Genomic DNA, 25,920 nt, shown 5'->3' on the forward strand with positions numbered 1-25,920 from the left:
TTCATCTCTACATAATTTGATGAGTGGGTAGAAAAATGGCATCTGCAAGATACATATGTAAAAGTCAGTAGACCCCTGGTAAGGTTCAGAAGTGCCAAGGTGGAATTCTCCTTCAGTCGATGGCTTATTTTTATAATTTTCACTCTAAGGAGACGATTTGGAAATTTTAGAAACAGCCTCAAATTGTTCTAAAGGATATCTAACTTCATTTCTCTTATTCTATCTGGCATACCTCAGCGTTTCATTTTGGAGAATAAATTTTATCAAGAAAAGTTATTTTCAATTTAATTGAGGTGGTGTGGCACATCCCCTAAAGTATGTATCAGAATTCATTACCTGTTTTTTTTTTGGGGGGGGGAGGGTGTTGAATAGAGTTAAAATAGATGTGCAATATTATAAAATTGCATATCACAATAAAATTTTATATTGTTAAAAGCAAACTAACATAAGCTTCAGAAAATAAAGCCTGGTCAATCTTACTAGCTGAGAAGAAATTTTAAAAAATAGTAAATTGGGTGGTGCCTGTGGCTCAGTGGGTAGGGCGCCGGCCCCACGTACCGAGAGTGGTGGGTTCAAACCTGGCCCTAGCCAAACTACAAAAAAAATAGCCGGGCATTGTGGCAAGCACCTGTAGTCCCAGTTACTGGGGAAACTGAGGCAAGAAAATCGCCTAAGCCCAGGAGTGGAGGTTGCTGTGAGCTGTGACGCCACCAAGGGCGACAAAGTGAAACTCTGTCTCTAAAAATAATAATAATAATAGCAAATTTTAAATGTAGAGTGCATGTGATTGGTAGGATGAGAGTAGTTGGTGAGATTATTTTTTCTTTTATCACAAATGTGCATGACTTGGCAAAAACAAGTTATGAACAATAAATGGGAGGCAATAAATTTAGCTATGAATTTTTTTTTTCCAGTTTTCTTTCCATCCTTTATTCAGGGCAAATCTATCCTAAATACCTAGAGAACTCTCAGCACAGTAATGACATTCTGTATATATTGTAGAGAAAATTTGGAACAGGTAGAACTCTCACAAGGGAATGAAGTCTGAGATACACATGCAAGTCACAGCCATGAGATAGGAGCGATCTCAGAAGGGATAATGGGCAATATCTTTGCAGAGGTGAGGGAAGAAATGAATTAGTTGCCATGAAGTTATCCACAAAAAGGAAGTGCACTTGTGGGCAGAGCAGAATTCAACTAAAACACAAGTGGCAAGTTGTTAAGTTGTGAGTAAAGATACCAGCTTCACGAGAATGGTAACTTACTGGGTAGTGAAGGCAAAGAAGAAGACTTTGGAAAGACTGCTGGGAAAGATGTTAAACTATGTGTCTAGAGATTGAGTGGTTTGAACTTGATAAAGAAGACTGTAAGATGAGAGTTGAGTAGGAAGTAAATTATTCTAGTCTGGTGCAAAGTGGTGGTTAAGGAATGCAGACAGCAAGTGGGTAAGTGAGAGGTGCTGAAAAGGAAGATTCCGTAGGCTACAGTGACTCAAAGATTGTGGGAGCAGAGGGAAGAGGTACAAAAATAACTCCAATTTAAAACAATGCTTTATGAAGAGCACCGTGTTTTATCCACCGTAATGAGATTATCCATGAGGTTTCCATGCTGTATTTTGATTCCCAAGACTGAGAAAGAAATTATCTTAGAACATTTTCTCATATAGTACTTTTAAACCTACTTAATCAACCTCACTGTCCCTTACTTATCCTTGGGATAAGTTCCCATATTGGGAACCAGGTCATTGTGAAACCAGATCTAAGGGGACACTTAACTCATCACTCGTACCTAATCTGACGCGTAGGCCTGAGGTCAGTAGCCCTAAAACTGTCTAACCTAAATATCACCTAAAGTAAACGGCCCTTTAGGAAACAATGTAATCTTTCAGGCAACACTACATATAATAATGAAAATATGTGCTTAGCTTTCAAAAGAAATGCATCATCTGATTTTTCTGGAGAACCTTTCTTTGGTAACGGCATTTTCATAGGGATAATCTCATTTTCACAGTAGCCCTGCAAAAGAGGAAATGGGGAAATATTTCAATTCCCATTTATAAAAGAAGACATTGAGAGAAGGAGACATCAAGTCACTCTTCCAATTCTCCCTCTTCCGTAGGCCAAGGGCTTAGGTACAATTTTTCTGATGACATCTCAGTGTGTGCTCTGAAACCCAGTCTGTCTCAGGACTTGGCATGGCACGATCAGATGACATATACCAGGTGTCTCATATTTTTATTTCATTACATTCAGCACAGTCTGTAAATATCCTATCCAATCAGTTCTACAAAGCAAGCAAACATTTGCTTACAACTCCGTCTACAACATTTTTTGGCATGACACATTATCAAGGCGTCTCTCTGTGCACTTTTGTAAGTGGGTGTTTGAGGAGTCGCATTGTTAGACAGTGTTACCCTGTACATCCACAAAGCTTCTATGTAAAGACATTACCATAAAGAGATGACTGTGGGATTCTTCATCACTGGCTTGCTTGATGGCTTGAAAAATTGCTCTGGGTAGAAAATATCCATAAATTTTAAAAGGCAGTTTTACTAAGAACCACATATAATCCTCACTCCGTTTCTAAATAGCAAGATCACATTAAAACTCAAAAATAGATAACATTAATCACTATAATTCAAATAAATGCTCTTTAGACCTGGCAGGAAACCTTGAGAGTTTTGAACATTGCCCTTAGTTCTCTTTTCCTATGAAATCCTGGCAGAACAGAGGGAAGAATAAAGCATGCTTGGGGACTGGGGTTTGTTAACCGTAATTAAAGTTAGCGCCAGCCTTAGAGTGAAGTGGCATTTATTACCTTCCTGCTTTGTACCTGCACATTCAGAAATGCATCATTTTCACAATCATAGTCAAGTCACCCTGGACTGTAACTGTGATGGGAATAATTTTATAGAAGGATATAACCAAAAACAGATAATCATTACTGAAATAGCAATCATCTTTTGCATAACAATTACAGCTTATGAGCCCTTTCACCGATGTGATCTTATTTATAATAATATTTCCCAGAGAACAGTAAGCTGCTACTATTGTTACTCATGACTTCTGAAGAATCTGAGTCACAGAGAATTTAAGTTACTTTTTGGACAAAGCTAGTAAGGATTGGGGCTAAAATTCAGACTTATATGGGACTTCATAGCCCATATAATCTCTAGTATATCATGCAACCTCCCAAACCTACAGAAATTTTTGGATCAAGAATAAAGGTGAACATCAAAAATAGTCAATATAATAAAAGAGTCAGATTCACTGACACTCTTTAGGAAGATTGGGGATGTGACAATGTATCCATGAGAAAACCCAAATGGGCAATGCTCTTCTCACTAGCAGTCTGGAAAAGGCAAATCAAAACTATGATCACACCCATTACATTAGTAAAAATTAAGTCTGAGAATACCAAGGACTGTGTCAGAAAGGAAACAATGAACATTTTGAGACACTACTGCGGGGAATATAAATTGATCTGAACTGTTTTGTCAACCATTTGCCATTATCTAACAAAGTTGAAGGTGGCCATGGCGTGGGCCTTGCAACTCTCTATCAGGGTACATACCTCAGAAACACTCTCCCACATGTGTACAAATACCATGGAAGGAGGTCAAGGCAGTTATCCTTAATAGTCACAAATTTGTAAGAACTCCAGTGTCCATTGACAGGAGAATGGATAAATGTTAGTAGCAATGTAGCCATCCAACAGGTACTATATTAAAATGAAAAGTAATGAACTAGAGGTACCAGTATCAAAATAGATAAATAGCACAATATGTTTTGAGAAAAATAGAATATTAAAAGATATACCATTTACAAAAGGCTTAAAATACATAAAACATTTTCTAGGGATTATTACTATTTTTAGGAATTAAATAGTATTTAGATACATTTTTTAGGGCTACCTAGATAACACATAAAACATAAAGTTCGTGTAAATAATAAGCCTCAAAATACGGGACAGTGGTTACCTTTGGAAAAGACAAGTAAAGGAATACAGGTGGGGAGAAGTGTTAGCGGAGGAGGGGGGTCTGCTAATAGAAGCAATGTTCTAATCATTAAGTTGGATGGTATTACACAGGTTTTTGTTATTCTTTCAAACTTTTAAGTGGGTAAAATGTATCATAACATTAAAAATAGAAGGGTAAGGAGCAAAAAGTCAGTTAATCTGAATCAGACACTTCTCTGGGACACTGATGACCAGAATCAATTGAAAATGATGCCCACAGCATCCCCAGCTGCCAGAGTCTAGGGAGGAATCACAATAGTTGAGCGGGGTGTACCCATTCCATTCAGCTCGGAGTCCAGCTTTAATGTCGCAGCCAGTGCCTCGCACTCTCTGATAGGCATAATGGGAGAGCAAGGTTCCATCTGACCAGCCACACAGCCTGTGACGTATTCTAGACCTAACCTGGATCCCTGAAAACGTTTGGCCTTTCTGTCTACATCTTCAGCACTTTCAAATAATTATCTAGCATTTGGGAAGAATGAGTGTTAAAGAAGTCAATGCTGTTGACATTACTTAGGATTATTTTATTCATGGAATTATTTACTTTGAAGTCCATTTAATGAAGAATATACTTTTATGTCATATACCTATGAAAGACCAGAAAAGTATTTAACTCTGCAAGTTCAGCTCTGTTTTTTATTTTTGGTGTTTGCAATCTTGACGGGCAAAGCTGTTTCAGAATGTCAGAATGTCAGAAAGCCCTAGCCATTTGCACTACCCCTCTCAGAATTATCCTGATAAATTGATGTCTGCTAAGTTACTTCTTTGACAATCTGTGAAAACATGTCTTTTCATCCTTCATGCACTCTTCAATATAGCCAGGCGCAATCTCAATTTGCAAGTTCAATTTTCAAGTATTATGTTTTGTGAGGATAAAAATACCAATCTATGATAGAACAGTTCTCTAAAAATAAAGTTGTTATTCATACATAACTGAAATTTTTAAAACAATTCTCTCAAACCATGATTTTCTGCATTTTCAGGAGGAAAAATTACTTCTCTGAATATATTTTATAATGAATGATTTGCATTCAGGGCATTTCTAATCATGAAGTTAGCTTCTAACCAGTAGACTTCTGCAAATCTCTGATAACTGATTATAGAGAGAGGACAAATACCTTTATTGAAAATGATCAACAGAAATATCGATTTAAGATCAGAGGAAGAGCAGCTTCCTATGTGAAAGCCAGGGTCCCGAATCTCCTCCATTCTATTTTAACACAATCATGTTAATAATGTTTCACATTTATTGAACACACACTGTGTGTTGGGGACTGTGCCAAGCACATTTTCTGTGTTACCTCATTTAATCCTCACCACTTTACAAATGAAAACTGTGGCAAAAAGAAGGTAAGCAACTTGCCCAATGCCCCATGTTTTTTAAGTAGGGGAACCAGGGTATCAGCCTCCTCCTTAAGTCCCAAAACGTATGTGTTTAACCTTTATTTGCCTACACATGAACACTTTGTAATTATACCTACTATAGATGGGGGAAAAATGGGCAAATACTTTTTCTCTTCCATAAAAAAGAAAAAAAGACAATTGACTCATTCAACTTAAACCAAAAAGCCCAAGTATGTGTCAAGGCCTTATTGTTCATCCCAAACTCATGACCACCACTTCTCAATAGTTTGAAAATTCTATTAACTGAAGGTGAAAATGAGGATGAAAAAGACGAGTCGAACTTGTGCTTCTTCAAGGTACAAATTCTTCGAACCTCTTTTTTGTGAGACTTTTTACTGAATGTGAAGTTGTTTCTGAACTTTACACATAAGTAAATAGCATTTTTTGTAGCATTTGATCATGACATTTGTTGGCAGACCTGTTGTAACCTTGAGTCACCTGCAGTGAATGTAAGTATTATTCTAATTGATTTTCTCATTGCTTACTGAGAAACAGAGCACCTCTGTCACTAGTCTCATAAATAATTCCCTTCCTGGGTGTCCACGTTAATTGAGCTTACCTCATGCTGTCACTCTCCTTTCTCTTTGCAGGTGATGTCATCGTCTACATTAATGAAGTCTGTGTCCTCGGGCACACTCACGCAGATGTTGTCAAACTTTTCCAGTCTGTTCCTATCGGTCAGAGTGTCAACCTGGTGTTGTGTCGTGGCTACCCTTTGCCTTTTGACCCTGAAGATCCTGCTAACAGCATGGTGCCACCCCTTGCAATAATGGAGAGGCCACCTCCAGTGATGGTCAATGGGAGACATAACTATGAAACATATTTGGAATACATTTCTCGGACCTCACAGTCGGTTCCAGATATAACAGATCGGCCGCCTCACTCTTTGCACTCCATGCCAGCTGATGGTCAGCTAGATGGCACGTACCCACCACCCGTCCATGATGACAATGTGTCTATGGCTTCGTCTGGGGCTACCCAAGCTGAACTCATGACCCTAACCATTGTGAAAGGTGCCCAGGGCTTTGGCTTCACGATTGCCGACAGTCCTACAGGACAGCGGGTGAAACAAATACTTGACATTCAGGGATGCCCTGGCCTGTGTGAAGGTGACCTCATTGTTGAGATCAACCAGCAGAATGTACAGAACCTGAGCCATACAGAAGTAGTGGATATACTTAAGGACTGTCCCATTGGAAGTGAGACTTCTTTGATTATCCATCGAGGAGGTAAGACAAACTGTGGCTCGGCAGTAACGTATGTGGGTAAAATAGTAAGACCTTTTAATAATATTGTTAAAATGAAGGTTTCTCTGGAGTTGAATGAAATCATACTTTTAGAAGTAAAGGTAAAAGAGTAAGAGAGAAAACATGAGTACAGGAAGCTGCGTGTTTCAATTTGGAGAATACATCTTTTCCGATTTTGTACTAAACACAATAGTGATAGTTCTTCCAGTCTTACAAACATTGATATGAAGGGTTTTGGAGGGTTAAAAACTGAATCCCCAGCTATGAAGGTGCTTTATTTCAAAAGTTCATTACTGCGTCAGTTGTAGCGAACTCAAATTGTTTTCTGGTTGATTTAATTAAGTAATGTGATTTTCCAACAGAAACAAGGCTTTGAATTGTACTTAAGATTGCAGGCTAGAGGGTAGAAGTTGGTTCGACCCCTACCAAGCCTGAGCAGAGTCTTGATAATCTCCATTAGGACCACTGAGAGCTGTGCTGCTGCAGGAAAATCTTTCCAGAGTCTGGGACAGAGTTGTTGGGACGCTTCTTCCCCTGCTACAGGGACTGCACTGGCAACAATTTCCCATAGGCCCTGCCAAGAAAGTTGCGGAACAGTGGGAGATCTGAAGGGCTGAGTGTTCTGGGTGAAGTATGGTAACAGGAGAGTGTGGAGAACCTCTGAGCCCTGGATGTTTCTTCTCCTCGGCCTCCCCTGTGGGAAGGGGAGAGGGCAAAGCAGAGGGCCCTTCCTTCACTTCTCTGCCCCTTGCCCTTGATGGCCAGTGAAGCTCAGGGGAGGAGGGAGGAAAGGGGCCATATAGATAACGAGGATATCCAAAAACCAGAGTGTAGAAGAGAAGGCTCATGTTAAGTCCTGGATTTCCCACTTAACCAATTTTGAGAATTAAGACACTTAAATTCCTTGAGCCTCAGCTGTCTCATCTGTTACATGGGATAATAACGCTACCTAACCTGATGGTTGTGTTGCTGGTGTTGAGTGGACCACAATAGGAGCTCACTAACTGTGTATGGAGTCTGAATTAACCCTGAGCTCCAGCAGGGATAGGTCTGCAGGATCAGTACAGTGAGGAGCTCCTATGTGAAGAACACACATGTGGCAAACAAATGATTGCCTGTTCAAAGCTCTCAAAACAGCCTGAAAGCCCTGTCCTTGTGAAATGTGAGTGAAAGCAGTCGAAACAGAAAGGAAGAAGTACATTTTGTGATTTATTTGACCCTTTCTGCAGGTGTTTTCCCTTCAAGGAGGTATTACATTGTTGATTCCTTGTTTGGAAATGGACCAAAAATACCAGACATCGGTGAACAGCACTCTACCAGATATCATGTTCCTATATTCAAAGGGGGGAATTAAAATGATAGCTAAACAATCTTAAATTTGACCTTCTTAAGGCATTGTTACAAAGTAGCACTTGAATTTTGATAATTAAATGCGGACAGTGTATTTTAATTTTACCCATTGCTTGTTTAAGATTAAAACAAACATTCCTAGTAGCCATATCTTCATAATGTTCAATTAAAACTCAAGTATTTGGAATAGGTCCTTGATAGTAAAGGTATAACTAAAAATCACTGTGCAGTATCCATTGTATGATTCACAGAAAAATAAATTCAAACACATTTTATATATAATAGCTTCTTCTAAAAGGGTGGCATAGCAGGAGGAAAGTACTTTCAAATCCCCTATTTGTATGATTGTAATTTGTACCTTTCTAAAAAGATTTATTTTTTACATCAGCTCAGCTACCTTGTTCTAGCTCATCCTTCCTTCCACCCCCATTTAATCCTCAACACGTCAGTTTTGTTTGCATTTTGTTTGCGTTTGGGAGTGAGGGATTTGTTTTTATTTTTTGGCTAGTGTAGAATTGCAGAATGGAGTACCCTGGGACGCATAGTATTTCTAGTTGAAAATCTCTTGAGTTTCCCCAAATGCCCACGATTTGTATTCGTCTCTCTGAAATTAATAGGAACTATCACATTTTTGTGATGAAATTTGCTTTTATTATCTTAGTGTAGACTACTCAGAAGAGCCTCTGACATCATTCAGATAAGCATAGATCTTCAAGAACAGAGTAACAGGCCTGGGTCCTTATATCAGGACTACAGTTGTTTGATTTCAATTATTTACTAGGATTTTTATGTAAAACTAAGACATGGTTTAATTGTTTTAAGCAAATAATATCAGAAGGTATACAATGAAAAGTAATTTTCAGTCCTTTTTCCCAGAGGCAGACCTTTTGTATGTATATTTTCAGAAAGCCTTCAGTCTACCAGCACATGTATGTGAATATACAAATTGCACACGAACTTTATGTCCACCCTGTATATAGTATGTTTAATAAAGATGGAATGATATTATTTGATAGCATTTGTCTTGCTTTAAAACAGCTTGGATGTTAGGGTGGAATCATTAATTTTTTGTATACACCATGTGGTAAAATGTACATGCCATAAAATTTACCAATGTAAGAATATGCTTTAATAAGTTTTACTAAAATGATACACTTATGTAACTATCACCATAATCCTCAGAACATTCATCATCCCAAATTCCATGCTCTTTTGCCACTCATTCCCTCTCTTACCCCAGCCCCATGTATCCCCTGATGTGCTTTCAGAGCAGTTTTGCCTTTTGGGAGATTCTTTAAAAATGGAATCGTACAGTACATAGTATTTTATAATACTGTTGAAAGTTTCCCATCTGGGTGCATATAAAAGTGGTTTATTTATTTTATGGCTGAGTAGTATTACCTTGTATGGATATACTACCTTTTTTGTCCATTCATTAGTGGATGAATATTTGAGTTTTCGGTTTTTGTCATTGATGAATAATGCATTATGAACATTTGAATATAAGTGTTGATGTGTGCTTGGTTTCATTTTCCTTGGGTAGATACCTAGGAGAGGTATTACTGAGTTGTATGAAGAGAGCATATTTAAATGGTTATGAAATTGTCAGAATGTTTTCCAAAATATCTATACCCTATTATATTCCTACCAGCAAAGTAAAAGGTTTCTAATTTCTGCCCATTGTTGCCCACACTTGATATAATCAGTCTTTTTTATTATAGTTATTATGGTAAGTGGATGGTGACACCTTTTTGTGGTTTGAATTTACATTTCTCTAATCTTTTGTGTTCTCCATGTTTCTATGTGTTTTTTAGCTTTTATATATCTTCTTTGGTAACGTGTCTATTCAAATATTTTGCCTATTTTTATATTGAGCTATTTGTTTTCTTATTAAGGTGCAAAAGTTCTTTGTACATTCAGAGTACAAGACCTTTGTAAGATACATGATTTCCAAATATTTTCTCACTGTCTATAACTTGTTTTTTCATTTTCTTAATGGATCCTGTGAAACACATACATTTTTAAATTCTTTTAAAGTCCAATTTACCACTTCTCTTCCTTATATGGATCATTCTTTAAGTGTTATATCTAGGAAATCTTTGCCTAACCCAAGGTCACAGATTTTTTTCTGTTTTCTTCTCAAAATTATATACTTTTAGCTCTTATATTTAGTTTGTAAACCATTTTAAGATAATTTTTGTGTATAGTGTGAAGGATCAAAATTTCTTTCCTTGCATATGTATATTCAAGTGTTCTAACAACATTTGTTTAAAAAAAACTACCCTTTTCATTGAACTGCCCCAGTACTTTTGTCAAAGATGAGTTAACGGAAATGTGAAGATTTATTTCTAGACTCTTCTCTTCTGTTCCATTGACCTATATTTCTATTCTTAGGTTAATATCATGCTTTCTAGATTACTTTAGCTTTATGTTAAGCCTTGAAACGAGAGAGTATTAGTCTTCCAACTTTTTTCTTCTTTCAAAACGATTTTGGCTATTTTAGATCCTTTGCTTTTCTATAGAAACCCTAGGATTGGATTTTTAATTATTCTGTTACACAAAAGGCCTACTGAGATTTTGATGTTGTATTGAATCTACAGAGCAACTGATGGAAAGTTGACAACTTCACATTGACCTTTTAAATCTATAAATGTGATATATTTCTTCAATTATTTGGATTTTCTCAATAATTGTTTATAGTTCGCAATGTACAGATCTTTTGCTTCTTTTGTTAAACTTATTTTTGGCTATTATATTCTTTTTGATGCTGTTGTGAATGAAATTGCTTTCTTAATGTCATTTTCAGATTGTTTGTTGCTGATATATAGAAATACATTTGTTTTTGGTTTTAATCTTATATACTGAAGCTTCATAAAACTCACTTTTTGGTGAGTCTGGAGGCAGCTTTTTATAGATCCCATGATATTTTTTAGTTATTTTGTCACCTAGTAATAAAGACAGTTTTATTTCCTCCTTTCCAATTCATATGCTTTTGATTTCTTTTCCATACCTTATGACACTAGCTAGAATTTCCACCATGATGTTGAATTGAAGAGATATGAGCAGACATTCTTATTTAGGGGCAAAGCATTATTTTTACGTGGTTAAGTATGATTTCAAGTATAGGGTTTTTCTATGCCCTTTATCAGATTGAAAAATTTCTCTTTTATTCTTAGTTTGCTGGAAATTTTAATAATCAATGAGTCTTTGATGTTATCAAATGTTTTTCTGCTTCTCTTGAGATGATTATGTAGTTTTTATCCTTTGTTCTATTAATAATGGCACATTACATGACCCAATTTTAGATGTAGAGTTAATTTTACGTTCCTGGGATAACACTACTTGATCTTGGTATACAATTCTTTTTTGTATGTTATTAGATTCTATTTGCTTCTATTTTGTTAAGTGTTTCGTAACCTGTTTGCCTTTTTCTATGCATGTGAGTTCTTCCTCTGGTTTGGGGGTTAGGTTCATAGTGGCCTTCCTCACAAAATGAGCTGGAAAGTGTTTCCTCCCAATCTGTTTTCTGAGAGTTTGTGTAGCACTGATACTATTTCTTGCTTAAAAGTTTGATAAAATTCACCAATGAAATCCTCTATTTGGTGCTTTTATTTGTAGAAAGGGTATTACTTACTAATTCAATTTCTTTTCTCAATTTACGCCTATCCAATTTTCTATTTCTTCTTAAATCAGCTTTGGAAATTTAGTTCTAGAAATTTTTACAATTCATCTAAGTTGTTAAACTTATTAGCATAAATTTTTTAATAAAATTTTATGGAATTATTTTGTAAGAACCAATTTTTTTCAGATTAATAAGAGGACATAGATTGTTTGCATTTCTTAGGTAAAATCCAAGTTGTAATTGTGCCCCTCACCCAGGAGGTGTGCCATACACCCTAACATTGTGTTAGGTGAGAGCACACCAATCCCCCTCCCTCCCCTTCTCTCACCCTTCTCCCCAACAAGAACCAACTTTTAGATGTATTGATTGTCTTTGTTTTTCTATTTCAAGGTTTTCCCCTCTGGTCTTTATAATTTCCTCTCTTCTACGTAAGTCACGTTTTATTTACTTTTTCAACTTCTTAGGATAGAAGCTTAATGGTTCTAGGTATGTCTTTATAACAAAATCACTTAAAGCTCTAAATTTTAATTTAAGTACTTCTTTAGCTAAATTCCATAAATTTTGATATCCTGTGTTTTCGTTTTTCACTCAGTCCAGGATATTTTATTACCTTTGTAATTTCTTCTTTCATTCACATATTACTTAGAAAATTATTTATCTTTTCAACATTTGAAATTTTCCAATTCTTTTTCAATTGTTGATTTCTAATAATTTTGTGTGAAGGAGAACATATTTTGCATGATTTCATTTCTTTTAAATGTATCAGACTTGTGTTATATATTTATGCCTTCCTTTTATCAAGTTAATCTCTTTAAAAGGGTTTTATAACTTGAGAAATACATCTCATTACTTTTAAACTTACTTGATCAGATACCTAGTAATGGATATTTTTGTTGCTTTCAATCTTTTTCTGCTAAAAAAAAAAAAAGATATATCTTTATATCTGCACAAGAGCTTCATTCTCTCGGGCCAGGCACGGTGGCTCATGCCTATAATCCTAGCGCTCTAGGAGGCCAAGGCAGGTGGATTGCCTGAGCTCAGGAGTTCAAGGTCAGCCCGAGCCAGAGTGAGACCCCATCTCTAAAAATAGCTGGTCATTGTGGCAGGCTCCTGTAGTCCCAGCTATTCAGGAGGCAGAGGCAAGAGAGTCACTTGAGCCCAAGTGTTTGAGGTTGCTCTCAGCTACGACGCCACAGTACTCTACGAAGGGTGAAAAAGTGAGGCTCTGTCTCCAAAAAAAAAAAAAAAGAGAGAGGGAAAGAGAGAGAGAGATTCCTTCTCTCATTTCTTCGCCAATATTTTAAGTTTTACTTTATTTTAATTGACATATAATTGCATATATTCATAGAGTAAGATGTAATGTTTTGATAATGTATAACAATCAAATCAGGATAATTATGGTATCTATCACCTCAAACATTTATTTTTTTCTTTGGGGTTAGAACATTTGACATCTTCTCTTTTAGCCATTTAGAAGTATACATTATTGTTAACTGTAGTTACTTTACCGTACAATAGAACACTGGAACTATTCTCTCCTATCTAACAGCAACTTTGTACCCCTTGAGCAACCTCTCCCTATCCCTCCTGCCCACTGCCTTCCCCAGCCTTGGGCATCTGCTATTCTATGCTCTACTTCTACAAGATTACACATTTGAGTGAGATCATATAGTATTTCTCTTTCTGTTCCTGGCTTATTTTACTTACGGTAATGTCCTCTAGGTTCATCCACGTTGTCATAAATAACAGGATGTCATTCCTTTATATGGCTGAATAGTGTTCTGCTGTGTAAATATACCAGATTTTTTTTTATCCATTCATCCATCGATGAACGCTGAAGTTGATTCTGCACCTTGGCTATTGTGAATGATGCTGCAATAAACATGGGAGTGCAGATATCTCTTTAACATACTGACTTCATTACATTGGCTATCTAGCCAGTAATGAGATTACTGCATCATAGAATAGTTCTATTTTTAATATTTAAGGAACCTTTTTACTGTTTTCCATGATGCCTATCCTAATTTATATTCCTACCAACAGTGTGCAAGTGTTCCTTTTTCTCCACATAGTTGCCAATATTTATCTTTTGTCTTTTTGTCAATAGCCATTCTTACAGGAACTGATAATCTCATTATGGTTTGATTTGCACTTCCCTGACATTGGGCATTTTTTCATATACCTGTTGGCCATTTGTATGTCCTCTTTTGAAAAATGTCTACTCAGGTCTTTTGCCCTTTTTTTTTTTCTATTAAGTTCCTTATATAGTCTGGATATTAACCCCTTGTCCAAGGTGTAATTTACAGTTATTTTCTCCCATTCTGTAGGTTGTCTCTTCACTCACCCGTTGATTGTTTTCTTGTACAGAGGCCATTTAGTTTGATGTAAGGTCATTTGTCTATTTTCACTTTTGTTGCCTGTGCGTTTTAGATCATGTCTAAAAAAGTATTGCCTGAACCAATATTATGAGACATTTTCCCTATACTTTCTGCTTGTACTTTCATAGTTTGGAGTTTCACATTTAAGTTGTTTTTTTTTTTTAATTGATTTTCGTGAAAGATAGGCATCTTAATTTCATTCCACTGCATGTGGATATCTAATTTTCCCAGCACCATTTATTAAATAAACTATGCTTTCCCCCATCAGTCTATTTTATCTGATGAAACAGCCACCTTGGCTTTCTTTTGTTCACTGCTTCTATGTAATATCTTCTTTCATCCTTGTATTTTCAGCCTACTCATGTCCTACTTATGGGTCTCTTATAGGCAGCATATAGTTAGATCTTGTGGGTTTTTTAATCTAAAAGAATCTGTGTCTGTGTCTTTTGATTGGAGATTTTAATCCATTTATATTCAAAGTAATTCTGATAAGAACTTAATACTGCCATTTTGTTCATTGTTTCTTAGTTGTCTTATACATTCTTTGTTTCTTTTGTCATCTCTTATTGTTTATCTTTCTTGCTTTCTTTCTTTCTTTATTTTTATTGTTTCAGATTCATCCAGCGTACAAAGAATTAGATTACACTGTTTACATTTGTTAGGTAAAGTACCTCTTATAATTGTGTGCCACCCCAAGAGGTGTGCCATACTTGATGTCACAATTTATATCTTTTTATATTCTGTAATTCTTCACAATACATTATAGCTATTATTATTTTTTACTATTTTGACGTTTAGTCTTCATATGGAGATTATACAATACACAGGGCACCATAACAATGCACATACTGAGTTATTCTTAGTTATTGTGGATTAGACTATATGTTTACATTTATCAGTAAATCTTATACTTAAATACGTTTTATGTTAGTAATCGACAACCTTTCTTGTATCTCACTGAGTTTCCCTAAGATCATTATTGTACATTTCTTTTCGGTCCATTTATAACGTTCCTTTTCTTTGGGTTCAGTCACTAGAAGGTTGTGTTCCTTTGTTGTCATATTTCCTTGCTTTTTATGTTTCCTGTATCCCTGTGTTGATGTCTGTGCATCTGGTGGAACAATCACCTCTTTCAAACTTTAAAGAGTGGCTTTCATAGAAAAAGATTTTTACCTGCAGATGGATCTTAGTGTGCCAGAGGGCATGGTGGCTGATTTTGAGATTAATCAGTGGTATAAACTTTGTGTAGTTTTTTCAACTATGATCAACTTCAGCAATGACTATGGGTGGCTGGTAGCCTAGGCTATAGGAGTTGTGGCAGCATAAGTTGTTAGGGTTCTCAGTGGTAAGGGATTTGGGGCTAATCCTAGTCTTGTTTTCACCACAATAGGGAGACATATCAGAGATCTCCCTTGGTGTTAGGTCTGACATTATGTATACACAGCTGCAGCAGCACTGAGTTCCAGGCTATAGGTGCTAAGAGTGGCTATGGAGCAGGGGTCTTGTGAACCTATTTGGGCACTTGGGTCTCAGGGTACAGATTCCCTCTTTGAGATAAGGTTAGATGCTAACAATCCCCTGAGCTGGGAGCTTTAACTATGGGACAATTTCTAATAGTTCAGGCCCTGTGTAGCCATGAGTCGGCCCTTGAAGATAAGACCCATTTCAGAACCAGAGCTGACAGAGCATAGTGGCAACTCAGGTCCAGGGAATGAGACACCATTTAGTGATGCAGCAGTATCCCAGACTCTCTGAGATCAGATGCAGTGGCAAGGACCCCAGAATGGCAGAGCGCAACCATTGCTTATGCAATGGGGGACAGCGACCAGCACCACAATGACTGCAATCTTTGAGGAAGTGTCTCAGGAGCTCAGACTCTAGGAGGGTTAGTCCAGTTCCAGGGAAGCAGGGTACTAGAGGTGTTTGGCTTTCAGGGCAACATGTGTCAGCGCTGCCAATACTGTTTTCCCAGGATGCAGGGCACTCTGCCAACTCAGCCCTGAAATGTGTGGTCGCTTCCCCAGAAGATGATGCACTGCTTCTGCTCAATCCCAGGGGCTGTGGCTGCTCTGGTGCCCAAGGCATCATTTTCTTGCAATGAGGTGTGCTGCTTCAGCATAGACACAGGGAAACATGACTACTCTGGGTGGCCAAGGCACCATTTCCTAGGAGGTAGGGTATTGCTTCAGCTTAGGCACTGATGAGATGTGTCTACTCTGGGTGGCCAAGATACTGTTTTCCCAGGAAGTGGCATACCACTTTAGCTGGTAGTGGGAGCATAACTGCTTGGACAGCCAAGGCACTCTTTCCCTGGGGTGCAAGGCACTGCTTCAGCTCAGATACAGATGGATTGGGTACAGTAGTGACTGGGGAAGACTAGAGCTGCTGTACCAAGGCACTGTTTCCTTGGGAGGCAGTGTACAACTTTAGCTTGGGTCACAAGTGCCAGGGCACAGCCTCAAGGATGGAAGGGTGCTGTGGCCGCTCATCCTCAGAACAAGACACACTCAAACAATAGTTCTGATTTCAAGATGGCATAGCACAATAGCTGTGGGGGCCACAGAGAGTGAGCACATCCATGTCTAATCCAGACAGCTCCCTCAGCCAGGCTCAGTGAGTCAGTGAGGACTGTAGGTATTCAAGGTATTGATGGGGGCTCCTGGGGTCTTCTTGCTTACCTTTCTCCCACTGGGAGAAAGTACCTCCTGGTTCTGACCCGATCCCACTAGGCTCAGGTGGTAGAAGCCGGGTGTTTCTGTTCTCTGTGTGGCCATCTTGGCTTTCTATGCTCTACAAGGTTTGAGGTACTCTGGTGCTCTCTTTTAGTTATTTTTATGAAAATGTAGTTGTTGTTTATTTATTGTTTTGGCTGTCTTTGTTGGAGGAAGTGAGAGTTAAGAGTTTCTAGTTGGCCATCTTGCTCCTTTCTCAGTTTCAACTTTTTGGATGCCTAAATGTTAGGCTTTTTTGGCATTGGCAATAAACCAATAAATAAAGCAATCATTTGCTTTTTCTCATGGAATTTACAGTCTATTGGAGGGACACAACTAAAAAATAAAATTCAACATAAGTATGTTCTTTGTTTATTTTCTACATTCATCTCTCCTATCTCCTTGAAGTTTTATCCTTGAGCATTAATTAATATTATAACCATTGACTTTACTGAGTGATGGTATTATTTCTCATGATTTTTCAGTTTATTTGATGAGATTTGGGGGCATACAATCATACCACCTAGAAGTAACCATAACTTTGCCTCCTCCTTTCTTATTTCCATTCCTCTTATTTGCCTTATTAAATACGTTTGACTGGTTTTCTTCAACAAAGTTAACAGTAGGGCTTATGGAACTGCCGACTTTACTGCTGACTTACATAAAAACAACCTCATTCTACTCTGATAAACACAATACTAGCCTTTCATTTGAGATTAATATTTACCAATATAAAGAAACACCCCTTTAATTCCCACTTCGTTGAGAATCTTTATCAAAATGGGTAATGAATTTTATCAAAAGGTTTTTTGGCATCTGTGGTGATTTTTATTTTCTCCTTTGATTTATCACTGGAATGAATTGAATTAAAGGGATTTATTAGCCCTGAACTGGCCTTTCATTCCTGGAATAAACTATATTCAATCTCAATATATTATGTTTATAGTGATCTGAAATTCTATTTGTTTATATATAATTTTGAAGCAACATTAATATTAGTCTAAAGTTGTTTATTATTTCCTTTTTACCATTAAATTTTCTATCACAGTTATGCTGATGTCATAAGAATAATCAATAGTGCTCCTATCTCTCCTGTGAAAATTAATTAGCACTGAAGTTATCTATTACTTGAAGACATACATCTTTGAAATTATGAGTATGTTGGGTTTTGCTTTGGTTTGATTTGGTGGGAGGAAGAATACTTCTTTACAAATTTCTCAATTTCTTCCATAGTAATTAATCTTCTTAGAGTTTCTGTCTTGCCTACACTCAGGTTTTACAGCGTATATGAGTCTCTAAAATTGTGTCTTGTATTCATGTTTTCAAACTTTTTTAAATAGAATTAAATCAAATATTCTCTATTTTTCTTTCAGTTTCCACTTTACCTAAGACTGTTTCTATTATTCTCATTTCTTTTAGTGCTATTTTATTAATTAGATTGGCTAATAGATTTTTTATTTTAATGACTCAAGAAACATACTACTTTATTTGTAAATAATTTGATGACTGATCCTTAGCCTAGTATGAAACAGGAAATCATTATACTCTACCCAAGAAGGCTATTGTTTGATAATCTGAAATAAAACAAACCCAGAGTGATTACTATGTAAGCTTTATCTTACTCATATTTATATTATAAGCAACAAAGTCCTGTACTTAATTTGTGAATAAATCTTATTGTTATTTATATGAAAATGCAACAAAGTCCTGTACTTAATTTGTTAACCTCCCATAAATTTACAGTTAATCAATGTTTGAAAATTTTTCTTTCTATTCCTAGAAAACATTACCCTCAAGGGCTTCACTAGATAAAAAATTACAGTTAGATAGAAGAAATAAGTTCAAGGGATCTATTATACAGCTTGGTGACTATAGTTTTCACCAAATCAGTATATTCCCTTCTTATACTGACAACATAATAATTAACTGGTATATAATCAACATCTTCTTTTTTACACTCAAAGAGAATTGAGAGTTTGAGAGGAAACATAGACTACTATCAGACATTCGTTTGAGGGAAAAGAATAAAAATTATGGACAAAGAGAATTATATTTACTTAGAGAACTCTTGCTTTAGAATTTTAAAAAGCATATTATCAGAGGAAAACCTTTTATCATAATTTTTAAGCTGCACATAAAAATATTAATATTTTAAGTAATATTTAATTTTTATTTATATAATATATAAGTATGTGATATATACTATATATTCATTTATATATAAACTATTTAATATTTTATTATAATCATAATTACATATAGATATATTTATTTTTATTAATTCATTAATATTTAATATTAATCTAAGAAGTATTGATATATTTAATAGAGCTAATACTTTTTTCTTAAATAGATTTTATTTTAAAATAATTTCAAATATATAGAAAAATGCAAACATATTGTGCATAATACCATATACCATTTACCAAAATTATTATGAACATTTGTTTTTTGTATGTGTATTTCTAAAACATTTGAGGGTAAGTCACATGTGGTACATGTGGTATACCTCTTTTCCCCAAAATACTTTAGGATTTGTTTCGTATTCTTACTTGCTTGGATAAATATGTAAGCAGCCAATTAGTTAAAGCTACAAAAAATACTTTTAAAGAAGTGCTTAGAATTTGAAAGCCTAAAAAATGAAAAAAAACACCATGACCACAACAAATAAAGACATAAGAAATCATCAAAACAGATTTAAGAGTAAAAAGTATATCTCCAGGAATGATATAGGAATATTTCCGAGAGAGAAAAGCACTGGTTACTTGAAAGGATTTGTAAGCAGAAAGATTAGGAGACAATCAAAATGGATATTCCACATTTAATATAATGAGATCTGACTTCCCACTTGATGTCAGCAGGAAAAAAGCATGTATGACAAAGCAAACGAACAAATGCACAGTGTGAGTCGTGAATGACATGGCTATTATATTAACCAATTTGCCCCAAAGTGTTAGTGACTTAACTCTTAAATGAAAGGTTATTTCTAACTCATAATTTGTAGTACACATGTTCCTCTGTGGCATATCTTTTGAGCAACTCTCCTCCGTGCCAGTGTTTCAGGGAACAAGGCTTCTGCCTGGTGGATGTCCATCCTCAGGACCTTGGTGTCTCACTGGGTTCAGCTCACAGCAAGAATGAGAACAAGACGAGACAGGATCGTGCAGGAGGTTTTAAGGGTCAGCCCTAGAAGTGGCTTACATCACTTTCTCCCGCATTCATTGGACCAGAACTCAGCTCTAGATCCTGTTAACCATAAAAAACTAGAAAATTTAGTGTGTATTCCTGTGTAAAATGGTAGAAAATAAAGGTAATCTGGGATAATATGAAGGGAGAAAGTGTATTCCTCCTGCCCCCTAATATATATAAAATCACAGTTCTTGTGAATAAATGTACCTATAGATTCAAACACAGAAGAGGCTTTGTTGTCAAGTGACCAAAATGCTGATTGACTTCTCACCAATTAGTCATCCAAATAAAAAAAAAAAAAAATTGAGTCTTATTCTCAACTCATTAGAATGGTCATGTTAACTCAAATATTTGATTCTGTTCCCAAATTCAATCCTTCCATTCAACTCATGGGAAACCAACTTCTTACCACCAGAAGCACTAACATTCATTCCTCTGTGGGCCAATGTCTAAGTTAGTATATGTTACTCTGGGAGGATCCAAAAGGAGGAGCCGTTATGTTTTTTGATAGTTTAGAGCTCCTTTCATGTAGAACTTAGAAAGAAATAACATTCATTGTATCAAAGAGATTCTTGGAGACAAGTTATATTTTCAACTCTTTATCATAAAATTCAAGTACCATAAAAATAGAATTTTAAATAGGAAGTTTTAACACAGCAGAATTTCTGTAATCCACAAAATACCCTCCTCTACCCCACCCTTCACACACACATAACAATTAAATAGTTTAATATTTCAATTTGTTCTTTCTAAATATATATCTGCTGCCCACTTCTAGATCTAAATGTAACAATGGAGGGCAGACATATTTTATGTTAATAGATGTAAATCCACTACACATGTAACAGAATATAATTGTTAATTATTGATTTAGTATTAGCGCTTTATTTATCTTGAAACTTGGAGGTGCCCATTCCTTACTCCTCAGAACCAATTTGAGGACACCATAAATGCAAAAAGGGACATGTTAAAATTTACATACCTCACAGTCACCAGTATAAATGGAAGTGGTGGCTCCAGGGCAGGTATACAGAAATGCCAATTCAGGGGCGGCGCCTGTGGCTCAGTCGGTAGGGTGCCGGCCCCATATACCGAGGGTGGCGGGTTCAAACCCGGCCCCGGCCAAACTGCAACCAAAAAATAGCCGGGCGTTGTGGCGGGCGCCTGTAGTCCCAGCTACTCGGGAGGCTGAGGCAAGAGAATCGCCTAAGCCCAGGAGTTGGAGGTTGCTGTGAGCTGTGTGACGCCACGGCACTCTACGGAGGAGGGCCGTAAAGTGAGACTCTGTCTCTACAAAAAAAAAAAAAAAAAGGAAAAAAAAAAAGAAATGCCAATTCAGAGAAACTACTGGTTTTTAAAATACCTAATTTAAAATAGTAATTTCCCTCAAGAGAAAGGACTGTATCTTATTTATCATTTTTCCTTAGGGCTTGGCATGTTTATTGGTTGAATTATTTTATTGTTATGACACTATGGAGAGAAGAATTGTCACAAAACAAAATCAAGAAAATGCATGTCTGAATCAAATAATGCAGCTGAATTTTCAAAAATGGACAAGACTATTTTTCTACTGATTTTCTCGTGTCTGGACTTTTAAAGCAACCTATTATCATTCAGTTCTTTTTGATTGTGGACCAAATCTTAGCCTAATTTGTCTTTCTTCCCTGTTCATTCCATAAATGGGGCAGGTGCTGGTCTACCTATGGGGCATCCAGTGAGCAAAATAAGTTCTTGTTCTTACGGAATTTACCTCTGTTGGGTAGTAACAGATTAATCCTGTAAATTAACCACCAACTATGCCAGGTATATGACTGTAAAACCTACCATACAACAATGTCCTCACTCAGAGAAAATGTACATTTGTATTGAAATTAGATGATGGAAAAACTCATTTAACTGGAATCAGAATACCAGTTTCTAATTTAATCTGTGCCACTAATTTAGATGGTTACTTTGAGCATATCACTTAAATTCTCTGGCCACAAGCTCCGCATTTTTAAATTGAAGATAATCTGTAATGTCCATATCATCTCAAAAACTCTTGAGTTCTTAATGCTTCAGTGTCACAGACATATTATAATTGTGTATTTACTAGTTGAGCCTCCAGGAGAAATGGGTTGTAAAAAATAGTTTGTTTGTTATGCACTTTCTATAAACCTATTTCCTGCCCCTCTTAAATCAGCACGGGTAATTTCCTTGAGCTCACAGCCCCAAATTTACTAACCTTATACAAAACTTGGCAGTAGCAAAATTTGGGATTTGAAGATTGTCAAAGGGAAGAAGGAAAGATTATAGCCAACAATTCTAAAACTACAGGAAGATGATCGAATTTACTACTATGTAAAATATTTTCAATCAGTTTATGCAAATTATTTTTAAGTGGAAGAGAGAATCTTAGTTGTCTTTTTATTAATACTTGAAAAAAAAACTTAAATCTACAAATAACCAGTATACAGCAATTTGCCAAGTCTCAGATTCCCTTGGTTCTATAAATCTTAAAATTTGAATAGCAAAAAAAAATCACATTTTTTCACTATCTGCTATATAGTGTAATGAATTATGTTTGAAAATTATGCTGGTTATGTTAAAATGTACTCTCTCTGGTGTCCTAATTGCTTATGCATGGGAGCAGGAATTTGAGTGGACTGGGTACAATAGAATTCTAGACAGTAAAATTCTGAAAATTTTGCCATGACAACTGTTGAATCACAGAGCCTACACAGCAGGCTCTTGTTGAATTAATGAATGAAATCACCTCTAGCATTACCTTGTTATAAAACCTTATATATTCATGAGCCTTTTTTCACATTGTAGCATATAAAACTCTACACCTTTAATGATTATAAATTCTACCAAAAAGTGCAAATGAAAATAATTGTAGCTATTATACAATATTAATGAAAGTTATGCTAATTACCCTAAAATTTAAAGAAAATGTTTTATGTTTTGCCTCTCCTCCTAATTAAAATTATTGCACATAGTGTGGTACATTGGAATTGTGTAGTGCATTAGGTAAATCAGTTTTATTTTTCCAGAAGAGTGGGTTGGAATGAGCATTATAATGCATTTATATGTTCAGAAGCAGCATTATGTTTCAAAACATCCTCTACTGGTGGCTTGGAAAAGTTGCATCAAAAGGGCAGTGCCTGTGACTCAAAGGGGTAGGGCGCCGGCCCCATATGCCGGAGGTGACGGTTTCAAACCCAGCCCCAGCCAGAAACTGGAAAAAAAAAAAAAGTTGCATCAAAGTGACACTTCCACTCAAAATTTGGAATAAAATTTAGCAAACAAAGCATAGATGAATCTATTAGACTTAAATGGCTATAAATTTGGGATGAATATTATATTCTAGTCATGTATTTTTTATGTTAAAAAATCCATATACCAGATGCCCGCAAACCTAAAGTGATTTGGGGAGAGAGGGCCTGCTGCATCCCACTTGCCACTTGGCATGTAAATTTATACTCCTATTTAAAGCAAATAAAAAATCAATACATTCATGACCATTAAAATATATTCATTAGATCCACATTTAGCCAAAACTCATCTGATACGTCATCACCCCAATTACTTACAGATAGGTAGGTCCCTCTCCCTCATGCTGAGGAAGCTGCCTGGTATGTAGGCCCATCTTTTCTTCTTTCTCTCTCTGGTTTCAAAGGAAACTTGCTGGTATTGTCTTCAGTACTAACTTCACCTTGCTCTGGGAGGATTCCCTACTATCCACCCCGAGAACTGCTTTGACGATATTCTTGTCACTGCTGTACATTCCTTTTCTCTGGTTGCCTCACTCTCAGCCTATACCCTGCTCTAATCTATCCCATTCTTTAGGGTCTTTTCTTGAATCTGTCTCCCCCGAGCTATGGCTTTTTTTCTTGTATGTTTTTTAACAAACTTCTATTTATCCATGTGAATTGGGGTCAGACCAATAACATGCAAATTATCATATGCGCTTCCATCATGAAGTCTGTCCCAGCATCTCACATTTTCCCAGGAGCCCTATAAATGCTTTTCTCCCTTCTTTAGGTTAAATTTTGTTGTTAAGTCATAACATGGGGGTAACCATTATGCTTCAGAATTTCTCAGGAAAATCCCAGGAAGATACCTTGTGCCTTCCAGCCATTTATATCTTTTAATAAATTACAAATGGAATGCTAAACCAAATAATTCCACCTTACATACACACACACATACACACATACACCAAGTGATCAGTGAGTTTGATTGTTGAGTCTGCATAACAATTACTGAGTGTAGTTGAGACAATGATTTATTGCCCCAAATAGCCTTGCTTACATAGATTGTAGAAAATGAATAAATTTATCATTGTGTTCTTATATTATAAAACGATGCTATTAAGCCTAATTATAATACATTTCTAAAAATGGGTACAAATCCAGCAACACAGTCAACCATTACTTTTAACTTCTATTTGTCCATAAGCTAAAGATGAGCTTTTCAGCAAAAGATACAAATGAGGTTACATTACTTCTACATCTATACCTTTTAGTGTTCTGTCAACAGCGTTTAGCTCTTATCAGAAAAGACTATTAAATTAATGAATTTACTTACCAATAGTTTGCAACAATACACCTTAAAAATATGTGGATGCCTTTTTCTTCCTTTTTTTTTTTTCTGTTTTCTTTTTTCTCGTAGATTACCTTACAACAGTGGTTCCTGGCTCAAAAGTGCCCCACCCTCCTCTCACTCTCATACCAGGGGTACATTTGTAACTATACAGACTGATTTGGGGTTTGTATTATGAGGAAAAAAGGCTTTATGATCAGATTTTGAAATAAAAGTCTTTAAAAAATACTTGTAAGAGCTGCATTATAGGCTCCAAGGGGGCAGGAGCTTATCAGTCAATTGCTGGATTTCCACCACACCCTCCATTCTCAATACATCCAAATAATATGCTTTTCCCCAGCCAAAGGACCCCTTGAATAATTGCTTTATGTCCAACAGAGGATCAATTAAGGGAAAGGAGAGCTTGTAATACTTTCAGGGGAGCATAAGAAGGGAAGGATTTTTGTCGTCATATGTTAGCAAACTTTAAGGGAGGCTATTTGGGGAGAGTAACATACAGCAGAAGTCACTATATTTGTCTGGTAAACCTTAGAGGTACATAAAAATGTTCCAGTGCTTGTCTGCTGAAACAAATCATTATCTGCAGATATAATTCTAACTTCAAGAATGCAGGAATAGAATTTCTGTTTTATGTTGAAGCTAATTTTCTTCATGAATTGTCAGAATGGCTGAATTCTTACTGGCATTTAGAGCCTAGGAGCCAAGAATGCTACAACCTTCTACTTTGAAGGACAGGCACACCCTTCCAAAAATCTTTCCATCCCAAAGCCCAAGCATTTGCATCTCCACTGAGGAGTATCTTGACTCTGTCCCACAACCACGTAGCTTCTCTGCTCTTGTTGCCTCAGATCTTTTCTCTGTCAGCTTGGCTGAACCTTCTCAGTTAATGTTGTATCGGTGCCTAGATATTCAAGGTGTGGTCCAGAACCACCATCTTCATTATGTGGCAAACCAGGTATTTTTGCATCCCTGAATCATAATCTGCATTTTAATATCTCCCAAGTGATTCATATTCAAATTAAAGTTTGCATATTCCACACGCAGTTTGATCTGTTGAGCAATTGATCCTGGCCCAGTGACAGAATTCCTAATTTAGTAGAAGAAATTTACAGCTAATTAAAAAGACCCTCTCCTAAGGTTCCTAAGAAAGTTTATTTCAATAAACATCTCTAAACTGCAGGAATGTATGAAATCAGTTAATGACCCTTTTGAGCACGTGTCTTCACATACTTAAAAACCACCGAGGAAAGACACATACAAAAACTGTAAGCAAGTAAACTTCAGAGACAGCCAGTCACATGCAAGGAAAGCTTTTACTGAACCAAGAACTGCCCCCAATCTGAACTGACCTCAGACTAAGGGAGGGGGGCCTCTCAATTGTTCTTCTTTCCTCAGAAGGTTGTATTACTTCAGGT

General features: G+C 36.3%; 1 protein-coding gene across 6 annotated transcripts in view; it reads left to right on the forward strand.

Annotated features, from left to right (window-relative positions):
• MAGI2 (membrane associated guanylate kinase, WW and PDZ domain containing 2) overlaps window positions 1-25,920 on the forward strand; it is a 1,522,816-nt gene that overhangs the window by 1,240,620 nt on the left and 256,276 nt on the right. For all 6 annotated transcript variants that reach the window (XM_053609528.1, XM_053609530.1, XM_053609531.1 and 3 more), the window contains one exon: window positions 6,012-6,650. In XM_053609528.1, the coding sequence (XP_053465503.1) occupies window positions 6,012-6,650 (639 nt within the window). The remainder of the gene's footprint in view (window positions 1-6,011; window positions 6,651-25,920) is intronic.

The sequence above is a fragment of the Nycticebus coucang genome, chromosome 11, assembly GCF_027406575.1.
Source record: "Nycticebus coucang isolate mNycCou1 chromosome 11, mNycCou1.pri, whole genome shotgun sequence".
Classification (NCBI taxonomy): domain Eukaryota; kingdom Metazoa; phylum Chordata; class Mammalia; order Primates; family Lorisidae; genus Nycticebus; species Nycticebus coucang.